Raw genomic sequence first — 17,888 nt, 5'->3', positions numbered from 1 at the left:
ATCTGTAGCAGTAAAGGCCTGTAAAACATCTGTAGAATGACAAAAATATGGATTTATTGTAGGTGTTAATAATATGATACACACTGGCATTTTGATAATACCCAATAGTTCATTATGGACTTCCGTAGAAACTGCAGCTGAATTTGACGTCATTATAACTGCAAAAGAAAAAGGAACAAAGAGGAAAAAAGGCTAACTGGTCGACATGAGCGAGCAATGTAATGAGAGCTGATGTAAAGTTTCTTTGACACACACACTTTGATGTTACATACATCAGCAGTAGCCTATCAGCTTGCTAAAGCTGCTGTGTATTGTCACATTTCTCTCTGTTCCTCACACAGACTTTTGATTTACCAGCTATCTGTTTTTTTTTTACTTCGTTAGACTGATGAAGTGCAGCTGCCAAGAGATGCTAAAAGCCAATGCACAGTGGCTCAAAGATGTCCGATGACCTGTTAATTGAAGAGTAAAAGAAGTAGGCTAACATTAAAGGAATATGGTTGACATATTTGACCTGATACTTGATCAAAATGTTTAATAATGAAGGAAGCTGGGATTTTTTACACAATGCTATGCTTCTAAAGTTTGCCTAGTTAGTGCTGAATGACTTGCTAAATATAGCGTAGGTTAGATTAGCATAATCATTCTAAATTAATACTTTTAACTCCAGAAGACATATTTTTCTCTGTGTTTGCATATGTAAATATACCTAACATAGAGCTACATTTAGAAACGATTTGCAGTTGGTTTTTAGTTATCGTTTTAAGCCTCCGTTATACAGTATTTGTAAGTTATGCCTCAGCTTGTGATGCTATAGTGACTTTCTGTTAACATGACAGCTTTTGATTGGATTGAGCTACAGATGTTTAACCAGCCCGTTCTCATACCCAAGGCGTCAAATACTGAGGCTTTGTGACGGCCAACGGCGTTCGATACCGCTGCTCAAAGCCCCCCTTAGTGCCGGTATGAGACGCACCGGGCGTTCAATTAACTACAATGTAAACCCATCCACGGCAACAGTAAACGCTCAGATAAAGTGAGCCAGGAGTGTGGTAACGTAGTCAGGCAGGAGGGGAATTGGATGGGTCCAACAAACACAATGGCGTTCATGCAGGAGACCGCTGTTCGTGTCCAGTGCATCACATTACAATCAGCTTTTCATTTTTTGTGTCCCATCTTCACAATGTTCAGTGTCATTTTCACTGTACAAACGTAGTAGTTTTAAGGCCAACCATGTAGTTCTTTCCTAAACCTAACTATTTAATTCTTAAGTGACGCCATGGGTAGCTAGTGGTTTTGATGCAGAAAATAAAGTGACACCAAGGGTTATGACAAAGCGGCGGTATGTGTCGTGTTCGGATCTGATTTACAAATTACTACAGTCTTTACTTGTTAAGATATTTCTTCAGTTTTAATGGTGCAGCTCAATTTATAAAATCTCTAGTTTGAATTTAGCTAGTGGTTGACACAACTTTAGTGATGGGTTTACAGTACCTGGTGCAACCCAGCCCTGGGGAATAATAGGGTGTATAAGTGTATGTCTTTGTCCTTCTTTGCATACATTCATACCCCTGGATCTCCTCCTTTAAGGGCCATCCATATCCATCTTTCTCCATACCCCTCTCTCTGTGACTGTGAGCAACTGTGGACACTGGTCTCCATTGTTCACATAAACTCTGATTCTCAGTCTGCTTTTCATCCCTCACTCACCAAACTCAAATATCAGGTGCACAGAGCTCAGGGCTCAAATTTCAGACAGTGTTTCATAAGCTTTTTTTCCCTGATGACCACATTTGAAATAACCATACAGGAGCTGTCTGAATTACATCATGTAGTCATAAAACCAAAATAGCTCAGTGGTAGCATGATAGAGGCAAACATTTGCAGGATGTGAAGGGATGTACTATCACACTTCCTCGCAGAGCATTACAACTAATTGAAACAAACTTATCTCTGTTTGGCTAGTTTAAGTCTCTTTGGCATAACTGTGGACTTTAGCAGGGCAACACCTTTTTTAATGACCAAATATTATGACAGTGCATGGGAACTTTTTCTCTATCCTTTATCTCTCAAACTCTCCTTCCCTCTACTTTGCATGCTACTCTTCCTCTAACATACACAGTCTTGAAGGCCCTGGGTGTGGGATGTTGTGTGCCAGCGGGACACTTTATCCATTGACAGGAGGTTAAATGTGGAAACAGGACCTGTGCCTCTCTCTCTCTCTCTCTCTCTCTCTCTCTCTCTCTCTCCTGTCTGATCTGCAGCTCTCCCTGAAAACACAACAACCCAAATAAGGAGATCAGCCACGTTTGAAGAGCGAGTGAGTGGAGAGGAGAAGCCAGGAACAACCCTTAGAAAGACCTTGGACGGGTGGGTTGATAGGGTGGAGTACGTGTCTGAGAGAGCGATAGTCAGGGAGTCGGGATGAAGTGGAGGCAGACTGGTGAGTGAGGGAGCAGTGGATGGAGAGGATGGAGAGAGAGGATGAAAAGAGGGAGGTAGAACATGGGAGGAGGAGGAGGAGGAGGGGGTGATCAGAGACTGGAGGCAGGTTCTGTTGTCGTTTAAATAACTACCCATATAGGGCTCAACTCTCCATCTCTGTTCACAGCTCTTTCTGTCTCCTTCCCACTTTCTCCCCCTTTCTGTCTCCCTCTCTCTCTCTCTCTATTCCTCTGCAGCTTTGTTGGACTCCAGCTCTCTCCAGCAGTACTGCACGTAAGACCCGAAACCTCCTACACCTCAACACAGCAGGAGACTTTTTTGAAGCTGCATTTTCACATCTCAGAGAGGGAAATCCATCCAAGCAGCCACCATGGAGGCCATCAAGAAGAAGATGCAGATGCTGAAACTGGACAAGGAGAACGCCATCGACCGGGCGGAGCAGGCGGAGACGGACAAGAAGGCAGCAGAGGACAAATGCAAGCAGGTGGGAATGAAAGACGAGGACAATAAAGAGATGGATGAGTCAGTAGTGATGACAACAATAGTGTCAGAGTACTAAAGAATTCAGATACTGTTTTTGATCAGTTAAAAAGCTAATAGTTACATTAAAGTTATGGATTAAGAGCCAAACAAACAAACAAAAGCAAAGGAATACTGGTAATTTGGTACTTGGAGGAAGTGTTCATTATTTGGTTGATGAGTTTCAAAACCTATTGGAAAAAAAATGTGCTCCAGACCCATCATAAGACATACTTGAGGTTTTCCTTAAGGCTTTCCTCTTTAGCCACTTCTTAAGCTAATCATCATACCAGACATACCTTTAAGAAAACTGTCTGTAAACACATTTATCTATACTACATTCCTCACAGCTAGTTAATTGTTTTACTTGGCTGTATCACAGCTACAAAATATTTGAAAATATATATTTTTTTTGCAATCGCTCAGAGACTGGATGGTAGATTCAACAAATATTTGAAGAACAAACACCTCCTTAAAAGGCCAGGCAATGCTCTCAGGATAAGATCTCGACACTATACAGTCTCCATTTTCTGTTACATAATCATGTATTTCAATTCCAGCTCAAATTCATCACCTGTAGGAGGAACAAATCCAGGAATCCCAAAAAGAAAAACACCAACTTTTCTGAAACATGGTTGATTTCTGTGCAGTTAAACATCTGACACTACCAAAACTCCACAAACAACATATACTAAAAAGAAGTCTGTAGTAGCTGAATGTAGTGATAATACATCAGTATTAATGCTGTTTACAGTGGTAAACATGGTGGTTTTGGCCACTCCAGGTGATTAGACCACCCAGGATCAGGATTTGCGCTCTAGGGGGAGAAAAAGTGGTTACATCCCTCCCTCCAGGAGCACTTTAAAGAGAGTTAATGGAGCGTCTGTCTGCATATTTGACAGGTGTATCCAACACAGGAGACAACACGCACACACACACACACACACACACACACACACACACATACATAAGAAGCATGCAAATAGATACATGTGAACACACAGATTAAACACACAACACACATTAGGCCCATGGTCCCAGGCGTCTGTGTGTTCTCACTGATAACAGCTGTATTTTTAGCCACCAGGAGAGAATGACAGGGTGGAATTCAGTGGGATTATCAGAAGTACTTCATGGGCTCAGGGGCGGTGGGGACACTGATTAGGGTGAACACTTAACCCTGTGAGTGTGTACGTGGGTATGTGTGTATGTGGGTATGTGTGTATGTGTGTGAGAGAGTGGATTAGGGTTCACGTCATGGGAGACTGATAGTAAACCATTACCATTTAAATGTTCCCATCATAAACACAATTAGACTCCCAAATCAGCCACTGTTGCTTTATCACTAGTCTGAATTCAAACAACTTTAACGATGTTCCATCAGAACAAATCATTATTGAAGCGGAATACAAACACATTAAAGCAGGGGTGCCCAAACTTTTTCCCTTGGAGGGCCAAAACTGGAGCTCAATGGTGGGCCTCGGGCCAAAAGTAAACACCTATTGTATTGTATTGTATTGTATTGTTAAGATGCAAAATGGTGCCAAGTTCCACCAATGCAACAATTTTTTTTAACATATTAACGCAACTTGCTGTCAGTGTGTCAGTGTGCTGACTTGACTATGACTTGCCCCAAACTGCATGTGATTATCATAAAGTGGGCATGTCTGTAAAGGGGAGAGCCGTGGGTACCCATAGAACCCATTTTCATTCACATATCTTGAGGTCAGAGGTCAAGGGACCCCTGTGAAAATGACCGTGACAGTTTTTCCTCACCAAAATTTAGCTTAAGTTTCGAGCGTTATTTAGCCTCCTTCCTAGCTAACATGAGCTATAACTTTAAAACTGAGCCAGTTACAGCCTCCGAAAGACAGCAAAAGTTGGTCGGAATTGCTGGCGATCCATCTGGCGAGCCAAATCAAACTTGAGCCAACTTTGGCCCACGGGCCCCACTTTGGGCAGCCCTGCACTAAAAATAATGGATTTGATCATTGTGCTCGTATCAACAGTTTTTTTTTAAGTTTGGTAAACTGTGGCGGAAAGTGAGGAAAAAAATTGGGTAAAAAAACCCTAATCTAACCGAATTTGGATAAAAACTCTCTGACAAGAGTCAACTGGACTAACAGTCTCTCATGTTGTAGATGGAGGACGAGCTGATGGACCTCCAGAAGAAGATGAAGCAGACAGAGGACGAACTGGACAAATTCTCTGAGGGCCTGAAAGACGCTCAGGAGAAACTGGAACTGTCTGAGAAGACGGCTGCAGACGTGAGTAAAGTGTTACACACTTATACTGTACATACAAACAAACATACACACACACAAACACACACACACACACACGCACACACACACACACACACACACACACACACACACACACACATACACACATACACACACACACACAGGGGGGAGGTCAGCTGGGTTTCACTTCACTTGACTGAAAATGTGAAATGAAACTGCCGTTCCTCTACAGTAATAATGATGCAGCACTCTGTCCTATTGACAAGAGGCTCCTGCTCTTGTCCTTAATGACTTGCTTTTTCCAACTTTGACACACACTCACGTTACCATGGCACCGCTGAAAACCAGAGTCCATTATTCCACAGCTGGATGGTTCTCAGCCATTACCAGCTGTGGGTTTACTTTGATCCACGGTGAATGGTTTGGAGCACTTCAGAGACTGTTACATTCCTGTGCAGCCACTCCTGAAAGAAGAGCACACGGATAAACTGTAACCTCACCCAAACACACACACACACACACACACACACACACACACACTAAGAAACACACACACACACACGCACACACACACACACACACACACACACACACACACACACACACACACACACACACACACACACACACACACACAGACATCTTCACCCAGGTCCTCCAAACCAGCAAACCAGGGCAGCAAAGGTGAACAGACACTGTTGTTCATCATTATCCTTGTTAGGAGCATGACGTTTATATATTTAGTGTGTGTAAACGTACAGAGGGACAGTTTGTGTACATGCAGACTTTGCTATGGTGACACCAGCATGGAAGTATTGTTTTGCTTTTCACTGTTATATGTCATGTGATTATCACCACAGAAACCCTTTCCAAACTCTAGTCATTGATTGTGTTGGATATATACACACACTCAAATACTGTACTTTATTAGTACAATTTTGTGGTACTAGTACTTTACTTGCATGTTTCTTTTTTATTCTACATCATACATCTACAATTACGTGTACTTTTTTTACTCCACTACATTAAGTTGTAGTACAGAATATAAGTGCACTTACTCAAATACTGCACATTATAAGTACAACTTTGTGGTAGCTTTACTTGTACTTTACTTGAGTGTTTCTATTTTATCCTACTTTGTACGTCTAGATTATGCGTACTTTTTACTATGCTACATTTATCTGGAATTTGTAGTACAGAATATAAGTGTAATAAACCCGTCCAATCATTACATTCGGCATGAATATTATGATAATTTTGGGGGAGTGGCTTTGGAGGGAGGTCCGAACAGGCGGACGGTCAGTGTTGCTGACTTGGCGACTTTCTCAGTAGATTTAGGGACTTTTGGAGCTAGTGCTGCTAACGTTAGCTACTTTCATTGGAAAAGAGTTGGCAACACTGGGCTCGGTTTTTCGGTTGGATCATTTTTAAAATCTAGTGTACTCTTGCTAGTTTCTCAGGATTGCCAACCATAGCTTTAAGGACATTTATCATGTTTTACACGACGCCCTCCGGAGCTTATACAATGAGTTCCCCTTTAAGTCAACTTTTTATTGCTGAACTTTTACTTGTATCTGAGTATTTCTACACTGTAGTATTGATACTTTTACTTAAGTAAAAGATCTAAATACATAACGGGACGACTGTGTTGTCTACATCAGACCCAAACTAAGTCAAGTTTGTGAGAATGTTTTTTGTATACACAAATAATTAATTTCAGTAAATGTAGCAGAACATTGGAAATGACAGTTGTGCCGTGGCTAATCAACTGCAATCTGGGAAGAGAGATCATATTTGAGATTGTTGGCAACACCGCAAACCACAGCGCTGTATATCTGCCAGCGGTGGCTCCTCTGGCATTTTAGTGCATGTGTGCACAGGCGTGTGTGATTACTGTGTTTGTGTGTGTGTGAGAGGGAGAGAGTGAAGGGAACTCAAATATAAAACAAAGTCCATATTAGGGAGTCAATTATGTCCCATAAGGATAAAATACTGATCCTACCAGTTTAAGCAGTGAAATGCCCCTTTTATAACAAGGATCCAGTCATTCCAACAAGATTACTAAGCAAACCGTCATGAAAACAAAAACTCTCCCAGCTGCCACCAAGATGTGGTATTGTTTGAGCCTTGTGGAGGATATCCCAGGGAAATGCAGCGTTGTACTACACACAAAGAGAGAGGAAGCGTTTGACATACAGACACAGAGACGGAGGCTGAGACACGCTGGATTATCCTCACGCAGAGATTAAATAAATTCTGAATAGTTCGGAGAAGACTCACATGTAAAGTGGGTCAAGTGGGCCCCTTGGAAAAAAGGAGTTGTTGAAGTTGTGGTTTGAGCCTGACTGTTAGGTGTAGCTTCTACTTCAACGTTTTGTTAAAAATAGATGTATTTACAGTGAAGTCCTATACACACCAACATTTCCAGTTTGTACTCCACCTCCATGAATCCCCCTCCACATGTCACTTATTAGAGGCAGCAGTCGAGTCATTACACATCTCAATTCACACAGAATGGAAACCTGGAGGGGGCTGGGAGAGCAGAACAGTGAGCCAAAGACCCCAACAAGCAAGCTGTTGTGATTCATAAAAAAAAAATGCTGATATTTAGGTCGTCACGGCTCTCCGTCAGCTCAAGCAACCTGATGAAGAGTCTGTCTTTGCAAGCTTAAGGTGTCAAAGCGATTGGCAGCATGTACAGTAGTTTTAATATTGATAACAGTATTTCCCAGCAGCAACAGTTACTGTTTTAGGGGAAACTGGACTGTGGGGGCGGCCGGGCAGAGAAAGCAGAGAGCAGGCAGGGGGGGCTCTGGTATGTGAGGAATGCAGCTAAGGCAAACAGAAAGCCCCACACTCCTCCTGTGTCTAATGAAATCAATGCTTCCAGGTTTTCCGGTGCAAGGGGGCAAATCAGACAGAGAGGGGCTCAATCAACACATGAGACTGATTGTGAGAGATTTTCTTCTTCACAGCATTGAAGTGAATTTGAGCTGAACCTGAACTGAAGCGCGCTGAGATCTGAATGGCCTAGTTGCTCGTCCAGTCAGCCGGCGTGTTGTTTGCTCACCAGGGCGATCGTGTGAATAGGAAGCTGAGAAGGGTAAACAACACAGGCAGGGCCGGCACAGAAACATGAAACATAAATCTGATTTACACCCACACATGATCTACGACAAGCTGCAGGCAGGTGGTGGATGATGTCTGTTTGCTTACTCCTTCAAGACAAACAGTCACACAGTTCCTCTCAAATAGAAATATTTATGATTTATATTTGATTGTGCGTGATTGTTAAAAGTTTACTTAACAGATTATATCATATTCTGAGGTGAGGATGACTTAATCATCATGAATTTATATACACCCCATGTGGTTAGTTACATGCTCCATCCATTAAAGGGGACATTTCATGCTCATTTTCAGGTTCATACTTGTATTTTGGGTTTCTACTAGAACATGTTTACATGCAATAATGTTTAGAAAAAACTTTATTTTCCTCAAACTGTCTGCTTGAATATACCTGTATTTACCCTCCGTCTGAAACGCTCCGTTTTAGTACATTTCAATGGAATTGCAATGGAATTGCAATGGAATTGCATTGCTAGTCAACAGCTTGGGTCCATGTGTAACTTCCTGTCAGCTGATGTCATTCACATACACAGCAACAGGAAATAAACTGGGACACATTTAGAATGTTTACGTTTAAAACTTTGAAATTGCCTAAATATTGTATATTTGTGACATCACAAATGGACAGAAATCCCGACGGCTTGTTTCAAAAGCTCAGTTTCTGAATACAGGCTGTGTGTATCTCTCTGCGGATTAAGCGTTTCAATACTTTCACAGTATTTATATAGAACTTAAACCTGCTTTATAACATAAAAGCCGTGAGAATGTCACTTTTTACAATATGGGACCTTTAAGCCCCAACATAGGTCTTCATCAGGGTCATTGTCCTTGTGTAGACCTACATAAGAAAGTATTAGGTCCACCTTGATTTAGTAGTGACATTGTATCATATTCGTCTTAATCATTTGTGTTTACCTCTCATCTCCTCTTTCCTTCACTTCCTTTAAAAAAAAGAAAAGACAATGACCCTGATGAAGACCTATGTTGGTCGTCATTTTAAACAATTATTGCCATGTAAAATAAAGGCATTTTGATTTTTGTTCAAACACTACAGTGTGCCTTGGGTTATTTTTTTGAGGGAGACTTACATTTCGTACTTTTTTGAGACCATATTCCACCCATGCAATGACAAAGAACACTTGTATGTGATTACCACAAAGACCCAGCAGTGCTTCTACTACTCCATTGTCTTCATATAAATAAACTTGTGTTTTCAAGCAGGATGGAAACTTCAAAACTTCAAAAGTCTATAAAGGGAAATTTTTACTGTCAATACAAGTTTGTGTGTGTTACATCTAAACTATGGGCACTGCCCCTTTTATATGTGAAAGTAATTCTTCCTGGCTTTTCTCTTTTCTTTTTGAAAGTCTCATAGCAGTGATCACATCAGTCACAGGGATCAGCTATTACACACACACACACACACACACACACACACTGCAGGAAACACACGCCCCGCCCTCTCTGACCTCATCATCCCGATCATCTCTCTCCTCCTCCGGCTCTCAGTCTGGCGCTCTCCGCTCTCCTCACCGCGCAGCTTTTCTCTAGTCCTCCTCCTCCTCTTTAAACCGGACCAAAAAACTGCAACATTCCCGAGGACAACTTTCTTAACAGCTCATGAACGTCTCATTCCTCCAGACCTACAGAGGAAACATTTTGGGGTTATAACACCTGGACACTGTGACTTCCTGGTTATATAACTTTTTTTTTTCTTGCACTTCTTGAACGACTCTTTTTACATTCCCAAAGACTTTGGACCTACATTTTTTGAAATCTCCATTTTTCATCTTATTATTATAATAACTCTGAACAGACCAGCATAAGCAGGAGGCTGATTTTTTAAAAATATTTTTGCACAACCCCATAAATAGTCTTATTTCCCTCTACGTCTAGTCTTAAATTAAGTATTAAAAGAGTTAAATAATGGCAAGTGTGAACTCTCTGGATGCTGTGAAGAGGAAGATTCAGTGTTTGCAGCAGCAGGCCGACGACGCAGAGGACCGAGCTCAGGTCCTGCAGAGAGAGCTGGACAGTGAACGGGAGCTCCGAGAGAAAGTGAGACAATCTTTACAAACTTTTTACTTTTACAGGTCTTTTTTTTCTCTCTCTCTCTTATAACCGCGCTCCACTATCCGCTATCACCTCATTTGGACTCATTCATCCATGTTAACTTCAACACATTCACCTTAGTCACATTAGTCCATGCCATTGATTCATTGTGCCACAATGCAAGGCGTTGGTCTGCAATGAAAAAAAAAGTTTGGATTCCTGCAGGTTTTTGCGCATGCGCAGTGGTGTCTGATTCACAGGCCTCTTGCAAAACTACAGTGAACAACCACGTAGACAGCATTGGACCTATTATTATGCAGAATTAAATTAATCTTATCACACTGACCAGATTACTTCTTATTAATAAAAATTATGATATCATTATAACTACTTTAATTAATGAGGTCTGAGTTTTTTAGAGCTTAAATGGGAATAAAGTTGTGACCTCTCCCTCTCAATGAAGAAGAAGAAAGGCACTTTATTCATTTTTTCACTCTGTTATATACTGGACACACACATGCACAAACAGGATCTATATACATGCGTTAATGAGAGAGAGATGTCAGAGCCAGATGACCGGCGCCCCGAGCAGTTGGGGGTTTTAGTGCCTTGCTCAAGGGCAGTGCCCAAGAAGCAAACTGGCATCTCTCCAGCGACCAGTTCACACTCAATACTTGGTCCATGCGGGGACTTAAACCGGCAACCCTCCGGTTACCAAGCCAAGTGCCTATGGACTGAGCTACTGCCACCCCAATGCTTTGCTCAGTGGTACTTCAGCTGGGTGGATGTGTGCCAGCTGCTGCCTGGTTGAATGCCCAACCACCATACCATCCTGCCTGCACTGATGATAGGAAAATAAAAAGGGCATATACTTAAAAGTATGGCTACTCTGTTATTAGGGATTCAAAGTCTGGAAAATGTGGCATTTTTCAACTAGAGCGGAAACTTTTACTCACTTAATTGATTTGTCAATCAACAGAAAAATGAATCAGCAACAATTTTTGATCTTTAGTTAATCGTTAAGGATTTTTTTTCAAAGCCAAAATTGCAAAAAAGGTTACTGGTTGCAGCTTCCCAGATGTGAATATATTCTGGTTTATTAGTCTTACGTGATAATAAACTACATATATGTGGGTTTTTGGACTGTTGGTCAGACAAAACAAGACTTTTGAAGATGTCATTTTGGGCTCTGGGAACTTGGAAAGTGCATTTTTGTTTGCTATTTACTGACTCTGTAGATCAAACTGTTAATCGATAGTTTAATCAATAATGACAGTAATAGTTAGTTGCAGGCCTACTTTGAATGTGTGTTCAAATCAGCAGCAGTTACACAATTCAGGCTGTTATTAGCACAAGTCATTTTTGAAGTTCCACAAATGTGTGGTTTCTCAAACTAGACGCATGGATGTGTGACTCATACAAGTATAGAATAGAATAGTATTCACTGTGTCACCTGCCTGTCTATCGACTCTGCCCACATCCGAGTTTTGTAACCTCACACAGAAAAGTTAGAGATTGAATTGGAGAAAAAATGCTTAGCAGCAGAGTTAGGTAACAGTCTTGACTTGTTTCACGTGCTGCTTTATGGTGTTTCGGTGCCATATCCTCTGCATTATAGGAGCTGGTTAATGACAGGACAAGTAGAAAGACTCCAGGAGAGTGGGAGGGGAAGGTGTGGCTGTAAAGATATGGGAGCTGGGATGATGAAAGAAGCTGGCGTGCTGTAGAACTAACCCCTTTGTTACAGACTGCCTATTAGGTAAAAGAACAATTGGGCGTTTGGTCAGCTTGTGTGTACTCGTGCTGATGAACTTGTATGTTCACATCAGTGACATCATCAATCATTATTTTAAAATAAGTTTTAACAGTCTTTAAGTATGAGGTCATAGTTGTCTGTTTTATCTGTTGTCTGTTTGTTGGGACATATATAGGAGGGGCTGCATCTAACGATTATTTTCATTGTCGATTAATCTGTCGATTACTTTCTCAATTAATCGATTAGTTGTTTGATCTATAAAATGTCAGAAAATGGTGAAAAATGTCAATCAGTGTTTCCAAAAGCCCATGATGACGTCCTCAAATGTCCACAACTCAAAGATATTCAGTTTACTGTCATAGAGGAGTAAAGAAATCAGAAAATATTCACATTTAAGAAGCTGGAATCAGAGAATAACAACTTTTTTTCTTAAAAAAATACTGAAACCGATCAATCGATTATCAAAATAGTTGCGGATGAATTTAATAGTTCACAACTAATTTATTAATCGTTGCAGCTCTGATATACAGTACCTTGACATCAACATGAAGTGTTGTGATTGTTTGGTGGATGCCTTCTTCTGTTCTTCTTCACTCATTTAACGGCCTTTACATGTTTGTTTTCTTCTTGGAGATCTCCAGCCTGCAGGCATACTTTAAATCTAAAGCATTGAAGTGGTAGTAAAGTAAACGGATGGATTGAATTTCTGGTTGTGCATATTAACTGGGATAGTAAGACACGCCTTCTATTAATCTCTGTTGTTAGTTGAGGCATTTGTGTGTTTCCCACCACATATAAGAGTACAGTAACTGCTTAAGAGACAAAAGTAGTGACTTTGTAGTGAGTTTGTAGTCAAACAATATTTTAATAATTGAGAAAAAAATGTTGGGCTGGGTAATATGACAATATATATCATCAAAACGATAAAAAAAGTCTATCATATATATTTTTCTCTATAATTTCTATTGCAATATTGGCTAGGCCTATATTTATTTCTTTTTTATCTAATTTCATTTAAAACCACTATGTTCATTTTGCACTCAAGTTCTTAAAATGAGAAAATACTTCTCATCTTTCAAGTATTTAATTCACACGAGTATACAAAAATAGGCTTTACCATGTGCTTATTTCATATAAACTATTTATTTATTGAATTAAAATAAAACATGCTATATTGTGATATATATGTATAGTTATCGACATATGAAAATATCTATATTATAATAGAAGATTTTGGCTATATTGCCCATCCCTAATTTTATTCTTAAAATAATAAATCCAACATTTGTAAAAAATGACAGATCTTAGAAAATGAAAGTATAAACTTTTTTTTAAGGATAACATGCACTTTCAGAACGTGAAAGTTGAAATTGGTATTTTAGAGATATTACTGTAACGGTAAGACTTTACTTTAATCGCCTCTATTTATCATTTATAAGCAGTATATTAACACTTAATGAATACAACACATAATAATGTAGTTATAAACAGATATAAGGGCATTTTAAAGTATTTTCAACCTTTAATAACAACTTCTTCTCCAATAAAGACATATTTATATAGTTACAACTATGTTATATGTTAGAGTCATTCATTATCTGTGTGTATATTAGCTTATGGGTGCTTCAGAGGAGGAGTTAAAAGTGTTGACAAATAGATCACTAAACACTTAAAAAGACCCCATATCAGCTTACAGCTACACTATAATCCCTATTAAAAGTGTTAATACTGCTTACAAATGCTAAAGAGATGGCTTGAAATTGTCTTTTATCTGCAGAGTGGACGTGTGACATTATGTTTTCCATGTCATCCTTAATGTGTAAAAGCAGTTGTCACACAGCTCACTCGATGTGCATTCAAAGTCAAACAGAGCCGTGCATTTGTGTGGCGATGTTGGTGTGGTCCCATGTGTGAATAATTAGGGCAACCTGCAGTTATTCCTTGGCACAAAAACCCTTTTCATTGGAGCACAGGGAGATCAAAACAGGAACCTCGCTGAGTGTGTTAAGGTAATGAATCATTGTTTGAAAATGTGGAGGCATCAGAAGAAAGAAACAAAACACTTGGCTGCACATCTAACTACAAAAATAAAAGCTAATTGCTTCGTGTTATTTTATAGTGTGGTTTTGACGCCTCTGGAGATGTTACTCAGCCGCTCAATAATGCTTTAAGGCTCTGTCACATTACAGAGACGTGACATTGGGTTGAAACGCTCATTTGACCCACTTAGATGTGTTTTATTTACGACCGTTATTCTCAATAAGCTGTTCATTCTTCATAGTGTTCACAGCAGTTTTCTTGTGTCGTGGTTCAGAGTCGAGAGCCAGGCCAAAGATGATGATTTGTACTTTATCTATGAACCTGAGAGCTGTGAGAGCAACACAGATTAACCAGATTGGCTCTTTATTTACCTTGAATGGCACCTGGGTTCTCACGATATCACAAGATCACACAAAAATCCATCTTGTCAGGCTTCTAGTAATGCGTTTGTGACCAATCAGCGTCCTGTGATGAGCTACTGGCAGCTACAGGCATGGTTTAGATGTGTGTGACGACACAGAGAGGCGACTGTTCGTTCTAAACAACAATGGCGGCTCCTGAAGAGGTCAGCGTAGCTGCAATAGCATCAGTTATATCAGAACTGTATTTCTTCATTGAAATAAGAGCAAAGAACAGCACCGAAGGCTTTTCAGTATGGAAAAGATGTTTTCACTCTTCTCCCGACTGGCCTCGGCAAGAGTTTGATTGACAGATGGTGCATCCAGTCACCTGCCAAGTATTTTTTGAAAGTGCCTGCCCTTTTCTAAATTGTTTCCAATGAGAGCAGTTTCGTCCGCATATTACGCACTACATACCAAAATGTGTATCATCCTTCAACATACTTTTGTATGAATAAACAGTAGTATGTATCTTTTCGGATGCACTAAACTGCAATTTATGTCGACACTTCCTGAGAGCTTCCTTGCCGGTTGGAGACATGTAACTATGGTAGGGCTGTCACGATTACAATTTTTTGGGCTTCGAAACTTCGGTGAGAAATATTTGGAGGTTATTCAAAAGCTTCGTGGCGTGGTTTGGCGCAGCGTGGCGCAGCAGGGTGACATGTTCTTCTGTCTGTCTGTCTCCATCTCCCCTGTTTCAGTGCCCGCGGGACAGTGTGGGATTCATACTTTATTATTACATACTTATATATAAAAAAAACCAAAAAAAAAACCCAAGCATTTGAATACTGATTTCAAATGACAGTAAAAGTAAAAATGACAGTAAAAGGCATAAAAAGCATCTATTTCCTTTTTTTGAAGTTGATGTATTTGTGTATGCTGTGTTGAATGGTTGCCATGGTGATAATTGGTGTAGAATGTAGAAATAGTTTGTGACATACTGATCCATATCTAAAAACAGATAAAAAGGGGAAGTGGGACTCAAAACCTCCACTGACGTATAATAAGCGTTGGGGAGCAGGTCTCCCACCAACACCCCCTAAACCTCCCGCCCCCACTGCCCCTCCCAGGATGTCGTCTGCCGACTCTGGTCCAGCACTTCCTGTGCTTCTACTCCCAGCACTTCCTGTCCCTGAGCTCCAGCCCTGATCAACAGGAAGATTAGTGTATGGTGGTGGAGTGATATATTCCAGTCAGTGGTGTACAACTACAGTGAAATTTTAAAACACATGTTAAGTGGCCACATCAGTTCACTAGAAGTTAGTTATCTCATGGCGATGGAGGTCAGCTATTGATTTCAAACCATCTGTTTCTATATATAGAGTTTCTCCATCTACTGTACCGTAAAGACATTTATATTGGACTTGCTAGACACACTGAAGTTGTTTTCTACACACATGACAACTGTGCTCACTTTACACCTCATATTGAAAGCTAATTGCAGGAAGTACTTTAGACACACTTCTCTCAGCTCATCAGTTTGCCAAAATGAACTCGAGGGGGTTCGTCTGTTTGGTGCTCGGTGTGGCCAGTGGGTTTGACGGTTTTCTGCGAGGCCTCTAGCAGACTCCCAACAGATTCTGTGGAAAGATTTACTTCCTGGTTTCACTGTTTTCTTTGGACTTTCTCCCTGGGAATAGCTAAACTTTCCAAATATAACTGCCACATGTTGATAGGTTTTGGCAGTCGCCGGCATTCTGGAGAAAACTCCCATGTTAGTGGCTTGTGGCTTAGCTGATTATGCATGCCAAGGCTGCGGGTTGCAAAGCTAAATTTGCTATAATGTCATTAAGTAGCATTTAGAGAGTGGAAATGATGCCGGTCTTTTCCTTTGTGGATGCATGCAAGGCTCATTGAGATACTTAAATCATTTTCAGAGATGCTTTTGTCTGTTAGCATGTCGGTGCTAGTACTGTAGAGTGGAAGTGGTGTTAATTTAGCCTGAAAGGACTGTGTAAAAAGTAGGGCTGTCAACGTTAACACGATAATAACGTGTTATGTTGCAAATCTGTTTTAACACCACAAAGCCTGTTTAAGCGGGATCAGTTTTAAAGCTAGAGTAAATATACTGGCATTTATGAAACTATAAAACATAAGGAATCCATTGGTACATGTCATACAAGCTTGTCGTGAAGGACGTTAAATAATGCTCCAAACTTATGCTAAATTTTGGCGAGGAAAGACAGTCTTGGCCATTTTCAAAGGGGTCCCTTGATCTCTGACCTCAAGATATGTGAATGACAATGGGTTCTATGGGTACCCACGAGTCTCCCCCTTTACAGACATGTCCACTTTATGATAATCACATGCAGTTTTGGGACAAGTCATAGTCAAGTCAGCACACTGACACACTGACAGCTGTTGTTGCCTGTTGGGCTGCAGTTTGCCATGTTATGATTTGAGCATATTTTTTATGCTAAATGCAGTACCTGTGAGGGTTTCTGGACAATATTTGTCATTGTTTTATGTTGTTAATTGATTTCCAATAATAAATATATACATATATTTTCATAAAGAATGCATATTTCCCCACTCCCATGTTGATAAGAGTATTAAATACGTGACAAATTTCCATTTAAGGTACATTTTGAAAAGATAAAAAATGTGTGATTAATCGTGATTAACTATAGACCATCATGCAATTAATCACAATTAAATATTTTAATCAATTGAGAGCTCTAATAAAAAGTTTTATTGCTAGGATAAAATTAAATTCCAAAAAAAACAAAGAAGGACAACTGTCTAAATAGTTTGGTTATATATTATATTTGTGGATTTCTGATGGGCCTTTTTATAAACGGGTTGCAATGATCCTCCTGTCAGGATTAGACACTTCAGTATTGTGCGTCAGAGCCTGAACGAAAGACTCAAACCTGCTCAAGAGAGCTGTGTGAAAGTCTGACAAATTACTTTTCTGCACAGAGAGATCTCATTGTGATGCTTGTCTGGAAGTTTAATGACCCTCTTTTACATATCACACCTCATGACAGGCTGCCTTATACATTGTATGCAGCTCTCTTTGCATGCCAGGAAAAGATTACACACTCACACAGACACACATTTACATTGAGAGTATAGCGAGCAGCAGCAGTGTCAGGAATAACTTCCCATGGACCCCAACAGCATTGTGCAGCTCATTAGCCCACTGCCCTGGAATCAGCTAGTAATTAGATTCCTCTTTCACTTGTCCTTGATCTTGTATCTAATACACTCAGGTATTTCTTAAGTCACTCCCAGTACAACTGTGCTGTATCTTCAAGTCAGGCGGTAGACTGTTTACTGAGTAGAGACCAGTGACAG

The 17,888-nt window shown here is 40.2% G+C and overlaps 1 protein-coding gene across 4 annotated transcripts in view; it reads left to right on the top strand.

Moving 5' to 3' along the window:
• The first annotated feature begins 2,348 nt into the window (after positions 1-2,348).
• Positions 2,349-17,888, top strand: part of tpm4a (tropomyosin 4a) — a 28,538-nt gene continuing 12,998 nt past the window's right edge. The window contains exons 1-3 of one of the 4 annotated variants that reach the window (XM_074635422.1): positions 2,349-2,443; positions 2,682-2,929; positions 5,106-5,231. In XM_074635422.1, the coding sequence (XP_074491523.1) occupies positions 2,816-2,929; positions 5,106-5,231 (240 nt within the window). In that variant the 5' untranslated portion in view covers positions 2,349-2,443; positions 2,682-2,815. Of the gene's footprint in view, positions 2,444-2,593; positions 2,930-5,105; positions 5,232-9,727; positions 10,398-17,888 lie in introns of those variants that run through there. The other 3 variants (XM_074635421.1, XM_074635423.1, XM_074635424.1) reach the window with 3 other exon arrangements.

This window comes from Sebastes fasciatus, chromosome 5, assembly GCF_043250625.1.
Source record: "Sebastes fasciatus isolate fSebFas1 chromosome 5, fSebFas1.pri, whole genome shotgun sequence".
Classification (NCBI taxonomy): Eukaryota; Metazoa; Chordata; class Actinopteri; order Perciformes; family Sebastidae; genus Sebastes; species Sebastes fasciatus.
Note: the sequence above shows the minus strand (reverse complement) of the source record. Positions and strands in the feature narration are given on the sequence as shown.